This window comes from Copidosoma floridanum, unplaced genomic scaffold (genome assembly GCF_036245765.1).
Source record: "Copidosoma floridanum isolate Cflo_tuat_1 unplaced genomic scaffold, Cflo_Japanese_pri ptg000030l, whole genome shotgun sequence".
Taxonomy (NCBI): domain Eukaryota; kingdom Metazoa; phylum Arthropoda; class Insecta; order Hymenoptera; family Encyrtidae; genus Copidosoma; species Copidosoma floridanum.
The window spans coordinates 31,518,056-31,526,099 of record NW_028321907.1 but is presented as its reverse complement, the minus strand read 5'-3'; the positions used below and the strand labels follow the sequence as shown (position 1 = coordinate 31,526,099).

The 8,044-nt window shown below is 34.1% G+C and overlaps 1 protein-coding gene across 1 annotated transcript; it reads left to right on the top strand.

Moving 5' to 3' along the window:
* Window positions 1-1,143: 1,143 nt before the first annotated feature.
* LOC149373593 (uncharacterized) lies at window positions 1,144-3,887 on the top strand. The gene is made up of 2 exons (XM_089596920.1): window positions 1,144-2,264; window positions 3,809-3,887. The coding sequence occupies exons 1-2, from the start codon at window positions 1,189-1,191 to the stop codon at window positions 3,885-3,887; spliced, it is 1,155 nt and encodes a 384-aa protein (XP_089453046.1). The 5' UTR covers window positions 1,144-1,188.
* The last annotated feature ends 4,157 nt before the right edge of the window (window positions 3,888-8,044 follow it).

Below are 8,044 nucleotides of genomic sequence, written 5' to 3'. Positions count from 1 at the left end.
TGTAATTGATGAGGAAGCTGTATTATCTACATCATCCACAGGTAAGCAGTTAACTAAAACACTGTTATTGTTTGACTGTTGGCCTAACATTGCTCTCCTTTTCAAACAAGCATTCCTGGAAAAATGAAAACATTAAAAATTTTTTTACAAAAGAGATACCATACATTTCTTTTTAAAACAGGTGTATTAAAAATACTATGGTCATTAACTTAAAAAGTATAATTTTCACTTCAAAATACTTTGATCAAATAATTTACCTGTGAGATGCTAAGGCCTTAGAAGAGTGCCCAGCAAGTTTCTCTGAACACAAGTGACACTGTGCACCAACCAATTTTCCAGCCTCATCTGTAACTATCAAATGTAACTATAATTCATCTTCCAATGAAATAAAAGTATGGTCCGTGCCGTTTTAATGATATTACAATATAAAAAAAAGTTTTCCATGCTTTAAATAAATGTATACGTTATAAAATTCTACACACCTTTTTGCATATTTAAATTTCTGATTTTTTTGTGTTTTTATCATGTTAAGGTTGTTGAGGTAATTATTACTGTGAACTGACAATAATTAATGATAGTGTTTGAAGAACGACGTTTTTCTGCGATACTGAATTGATTGAGTGACACTGAGTGTCATAAAAATTCTGAGGGGGCCATAGAGAAAAATCAGTCAGAGCCACACAGTGTACATTATTTATTATTACCTCAATATTACTGTGGCATGACTATATTTCACCACAAGCCGCGCAGCACAAAAACAACTTTCAAAGACACCCCTTCGTGTCGTCGTATCGCTAAGGGTATCGTGATACGCCGAATCTCCATATTGTTACGGAACAAGCTTCAGGGGATCTCGTGTAGATGGGGAGCAGGTAATTCCGATTTTTTGAATAAATGGATTAAAGAGTCTGAAATATTGTAGTTAAATGCTTAGGTGCACTCTATTGTATAGTCAGTTTTACGCCGATGAGCCAATACGTGGGCGCTGTCTTGACTGAACCAAGTCACGTCTGCGACAATATACATATAGGTCATAGGTCTTATGGACAGGTCACGTGACGTTTTAGGATCCTAACTTAAGATGTTAAAAGTAGCACAAATGCTAATATGTATGTTATTATGTTGCAGGAATGGTCTCCCATAGTGCTTGGTAGTAAACTAAGCTGAAAAGAAAGTGAGCATCTAATAATGGCAATGGCTTTAAGGTACAATTGGTCTCAAATTTGTCTAAAAAGTCAACTAGACTTGTTGGATCTGCATTTTCCAACCCCAGTGTACAAGTCTAAATATCGATTTTTAAAGTCATTCCCAGATTGTGAGCTTCAAGAACATTTTTTCTGTTCTTCCTGTAATTTACTATTACAACTAAATGAAAATCATCAAGCAACTTGCTCGCATTGCGAAAAACAGTATAATAAAAAAGAACTCAAAGCCGAAGGATCCTGTTTTTTATACATTCCATTAAAGAAGCAGTTGCAAGATTTATTGAGTAGTAATATAAGTCAACATTTAAGGAAAGATATTGATCATTGTGATGTGACAAATAGTAACGTCTATAAGCACTTACGGGATAATTATCTTATAAAAGACAATGATATTACTATTCAGTTTAACGTCGACGGAGTGAATTATTTCAAAAGCTCCAAAAGAAGTTTATGGCCTATATTGGTGTCAATTAATGAACTTCCGTATCGTATACGAAAAAATTCAATTTTAATTTGTGGTTTATGGGAAGGTACTAAGAAGCCAAATATGAATATGTACTTACAACCATTTATTAATGAACTGATTGAGCTTCAAGAAAATGGCTTGAAATTCACGCGTTTTGTTGAGAAAGATACGATATCTGCAAAAGTTCATCTTATTCTATGTACGATAGACTCAGTTGCTAGACCTATGGTACAAAATATGATTCAATTCAACGGTCGTTATGGCTGTTCCTATTGCTATCATAAAGGTAAGCAAATTGCCATAGGTCGAGGTCACACAAGAGTTTACGACTATCGTATAGCGCAGCGGCGTAATAAAATGGAACATGATTTTTATGTTAGAAAAGCTACTGGAGGTAAAAAAGTAAAAGGGGTCAAGGGTCCTTCCCTTGTATCACTTTTACCTTCATTTGACATAATCAAATCATTTCCACCTGATTACTTACACAGTTGTTTGCTTGGTGTTGCTAAATTATTCTGTTCAGCTTGGTTTGATTCAAAAAACTCTAACAAAGCTTACTATTTAGGCAATAAAGTAGAAGAATTCAATACAAGGTTAATGTCGATAAGAGTTCCTTGCGAAATAACTAGAAGACCCCAACCAGTAACAAACAAATTAAAAGCTAGTGAATGGAAAAATTTTGTTATTTATTATTCCGTTCCATGTCTAATTGGCTTGTTAGACAACAAGTACGTAAAACATTGGAATAAGTTTGTTACAGCATTAAGTACATTTTTAAGAGAAAAAATTTCTCCTGAACAATTTTCCCATGCTAAATCAGCTTTACACGAATTTGTACGTGATATCACTAAATTATACGGAAAGGAGTACATGGAATTCAATGTGCATTTGTTGACCCACTTTCCTGAATATATACATAGATACGGAGCTTTGTGGGCGTGGTCAACATTTCCATTTGAAGGTTTCAACGCTGTAATTAAAAATTTATTCTCTGGCACGCAGTGCGTTCCAGAACAGATTTGTAAAGCATATTTTAGATTAAGGTACCTCAAAAATAATACCAGTGTTTTCAGTAACCCAAATTGTAATGAAAAAACAGTGTCTTTTTTTATAAATTTGATGAATGAGTGTCACGTAAAAAATTGTATCGAATATCAAGAAGATTTACACTTATTTGGCAGTGGAAAAAACATAATGTTACTGGGGCTTCAAACGTTTGTTGTCGAAAAATTGCTTGGAGAAACTATCGAGGTAAATTGCAAATCTTACAATCGATGTATTGTAAAACATACTTTAATTCATGTAAATTCATACCAGCGATTAAAAAAAAGAAATAACAGTGTAGTTTTGACAAACGATAAGACTATTTTTACAGTTACACATGTTCTGTGTGTAACAACAAAATCGGAGAATAGCACGATTGTACTTCTTGGTACCAAAATGGCTATCTGTGAAAATGAAGTATTGTGCAGGAGTAACGTATTTTCATCAGCCGCATACTCTTATGTAGCAGAAGAAACAAATAATTTATACTGCTGTCACGCGTTCGATGTACAGTCTAAGTGCGTTAAGATAGCGTACGTTGACAAATTTTGTATTTTTCCGCTTGTGAATAAAATTGAAACAGACTAGATATACATTGTAAAATAGTATTTTCAATACTAAAGCAATACATCATTATGATTAAAAACATACGAAAGCAATGAAACACCATTTTATTATAATATAAAGCATAGGCTTACTTTTAATGTTTTATTATTTGTATTTAAGTTTTAATCATTAAAAAACTGTTTAATAATTTATGTGTAATAAAACTGAAATATTTGTATAATGTATAAATAAGATTAAAGTTTTAAACAAAAATATTTGCAAAGAAGTTTAAAAAAAATTAGTCCACCCCAAAAATTGGTCAAAATTTAAGGCACTAACATCACAATTATTTGCATTCAAATTGCAAAAGTTAAGCAAAAAATTTTGGAAGACATCCTGCAAGATTTTTTGGATAACTATTTTTACATTTCATTGTCTTCTTAGTTTGAGAGACATTCATTTGTATATGTTAAATGCTGTATAACGTGCCTACTTCAGAAGATTTTTTCAAAATATTTTTGCTTATATTTTGCAATACATCTTGCAGAGAAACTTGCAATGATTCTTGCATCGCGAAATCTATGCAAGACATGATGCAAGAAATAATGCAAAATAAGTTGCAATAAATTATGCATTGTGTTATGCAAAGTATATTGCAAGAAGTTTTGCAAGATTTATTGCAAGATTTATTGCATAATTTCATGCAATAAACTATCGTAAGGGTTCACCCCAGGTTACCTACTGACAGGCGCTACAGTTATTTATTAGAATTTCATTAATACATAAATTAGCTGTAAAGCTCTCTGGATGATTTAATTACTGTTGCTTATGCTATTAATGCAATACGAATAATTTGCATTACATTTTGAAGGTTTATTTGCAACTTTATGATTATAATTAATTTTTTTGTTTATAAACTGACACACACACACATACATTTAATATTTGTGTTTCCCTTAATGACACATGCATTGTTATATAATTATCTAGTCATAAAGCAAATTCTAAATTTAGCCGTATTTTTGGAAAAGAAAAATATCATACACTACCATATTAATATGATACATTAGGTATCAACTATCTATATTATGTCCAACAGTGCTATGCAGTATCTGAAGCTATTTACTGTAAAGGTTAAAATATGAGGTATCACTTCAAGAATAACACAACTTTTATGTGAGAAAAAAGCCATAGGCACAAAAAACTCACCTTTATTATATACAGTGATAAAAAAGGATCTATTGATCTAACACATTTTGATCCATAATTACATATTAACAGATATAATACATATTTACATAAGCAATAAATATTTATACATATTATACATATTTACATGTCCATCAACAAACAATACACATTTACATATATACATTTGTATACATATTCACAGCCATACGTTTGTATATACATACTTATTCATACGTATTCATTTAGACATATATTGACACTTGAATAATGACTTGAGGGGCAGTGGATACTTACACGATCTTTTAAAAGCTAATCAATGAGTGGGAATAAAAACTCCAAAATGGCGGATGTTTCTTTGAGCAACGTTTTGTTGGTCTTAACGCCAACCTCATCAGTCTCACTTTATTAACAAAAAAACACAAAAAAATTGGTAATTAACATTGTTGGGTGAGTACTTACAATAGTATATTTCTTACCTAGGGCGGAAAGTACAACTTGCGCGCCCGAAGGGCGCGGTTTTTGTATATTTCTGCCCAAGGTGTGAATGACATTTTTTGTATCAAAGGCGGAAAGTGCTACTTTTCGCCTGTGGGTACACTTTCCGCCCGCCAATTATTTTTCACCCTAGGGAGGGAACAAACTTTGGGTCCGGTAGGACCAAAATGTCTCTTCCCACCCGTGAGTGAAAAATAATTGGCGGGCGGGAAGTGTACCCACAGGCGAAAAGTTGCACTTTCCGCCCTTGATACAAAAAATGTCATTCACACCTTGGGCAGAAATATACAAAAACCGCGCCCTTCGGGCGCGCAAGTTATACTCTTCACCCTAGGTAAGAAATATACTATTCCTACTTCGGGCGTTTTAGAGTGTGGTGTGCCCGTAGTAAGAAAAATAGGGTTTGCACCAGGTGCGCCACCAAGTACTAAAACTACTATAACCATAAACATATCCAAAAAATTATTGTATGCAAGTAGTCGAATATGGAATATACATATAAATATTATAAAATTAAATAGTTTATCAGATCTATTATTTTCTTATGAAGATCGTAACACACTGTTGGTAAGCTGAAACGAATAAAAAATAAAAAATACTCCCAATGAAAATTACAATTTACTAATTTACAATGTACGTGCTACAATACAAAATTTCTATTCCTTACAATTAATTACGTTATTATATATATATATATAGTTAAGATATTTCTAAGTAGACGCCCTACACTGTAATTTACAAAATTTTTTGTGGTTTCTGTGTTAATAAAGTGAGCCTGATGATATTGGCCTTAAGACTGACGAAGCGTTGCTCAAGCAAACATCCAACATTTTGGAGTTCTTTTTACTGGGTATAAAGTTTTTCCTATCATGTTTCTGATTGCCTTGTCCAGAGAAATCAATTCTTGACAAGCATCGCTCATAGCTAAATATTCAGCTTGACAAGTAGAGAGAGTTTCATACGATTGTTTGTGGCTTCTCCAGTTTATAGTGTCTCCAAAAAGCTTTATAATAAAACCTTCTGTTGTTGAAGAATCCTCCAAGTCTCTGAAGCTGGTATCAGTCATGGCATATAAGTTATCTTCTTTTCCTCTGAATATCAAACTCATATCTAAAGTACCTCTGATGTATCTGAACACTCTTTTGACATCTTTCCAATCTTTTTCAGTGGGTTCCAATTGTCTTCTAGATAGGTAATTAACTGCATATGAAATGTCTGGTCTGGTAGCTCCTGCCAGATAGAGAAGACTTCCAATTGCCTCTCGATATGGAGCTTTTGTCCGCTGCGCTACTCCTGCAGTAGTAAGCTCTGAATTTTTAAGTTCTCTATTATTTACTTGTCTAGTTACCATTGGAGTTCTCTGAGGTTTGCTATCAAGCATGTTGAATCTTTCCAAAATTTTCTTCGTGTATTCTGATTGGGAAAGTGTTAAAATTCTTTGACTTCGGTCTCTGGAAATTTTTATACCTAGAAACTGTTTTGGTTCTCCCAAATCTTTCATCTGAAATGTTGTACAGAGTTTAGATTTGATTGCCATTAATCTACTTGCGTCATTTCCAGCTAACAGGATATCATCTACATACAGTACTAGAATAATCATCTGATTATTTTTACGCCAAGTAAAAAGACAAGGTTCGTTTATGTCTTTTTCTAAGCCTAGTTTTATTGCTTCTTCGGTGAAGCGTTTATTCCATCTCTTTGGGCTGATTCGAAGACCGTAAATCGATCTTTTAAGACGACAGACCTTTTTGCTCTTGAATTCTTCTTCGCACTCTATTCCTTCTGGGATTTCCATAAATATGTCTTCTTCTAGTGTCCCATTTAGGAAAGCGGACTTCACATCCATCTGACAGACGTCTAGGTCGTATTTGTTGACTATAGCTAGTGCTGCTCTGATAACTGCCAGTCAAGATACTGGGGCATAAGTTTCTCTGAGTTCATACTCCCTCCTGTCTTTACAACCTCTGATAACTAATCTTGCCTTGTAAGTTATTTTACCTTCTGAGTCCAGTTTCCTTTTGAATACCCATTTCGAATCTATCGTGTGTACTTTAATACCATTTTTATCCAGGGAGGGTCGATCTATTATTTCCCACACGTTGTTAGATTCCATGGATTTGAGTTCATCAGTGATTGCTTCCAGCCACTTTTCTTTATCAACTGAAGTAACCGCTTCTCTGAAGTTGATAGGATCTTGATTTGTTCTGGCTATAAAAACATGAGTCAGTTCATCCTCTGAGTTTATGTTTTCTAAGTCGGTAATTCTTTTTAATGTGAAATTGATGTCAGGAGACGTATCTTTTTGCGCCAACCTCAACTGGGACCATGTTGGTCTGTTAATTCTAGCTGTTCTGTCTGGCAGCTTTCTCGTCTTTGGCTCGATCTCTGCTGTCGTCTGATCAGCTTCTCTTTTCTTTGGTCGGCCTCTCCTAGCCTTGCTAGACTCGTGTGCATGATTAGGTTCTAGTATGTCTTCAGAATGTAGAGTTTTGTCATTTTCTGTCTCTGATTGGAAATTCCAGTTTTCCAAGATCTCGGTTTCATTGAGTTTTGTATTTCTTCTGATGTCTTTATATACTATTTTTTCATTAAACTTGACATTTCGAGAAATGAAGAATTTCTTGGTCTCTGGATGCCATAACAGGTACCCTGTTAGGGTAAAACCTACTACTATGGCTTTGAGTGCTCTCTCTGAGAATTTTGTTTTGGTTATTGGGATTTTAGCATATGCTAAACACCCAAAGCGTCTGATTTTGTCTAAATGGGACTTCTGACTCTGATTTATTTTACTTATTGGTGTTTCGGAATTAATACTTGAATGAGGAGTTCTGTTGTATATATGAGTGGCCACTTCAGTAGCCAATGACCACATGCTAGCGGGTAGTCCTGAATCGAGCATGAGTGCTCTAATTTTCCATTGAATGGATTTATTGAATCGCTCTGAAGTGCCATTAAGTTCAGGAGTGTGTGGTGGAGAAAATTCCCCCACTATCTTTTCTTTTTCCATAACCTCTGAGAACTTTCCTCCAGTAAATTCTGTTCCATTGTCTGTTCTAATATAACAAACCTTGGCATTTGTACCTAATAAACTTCTGAC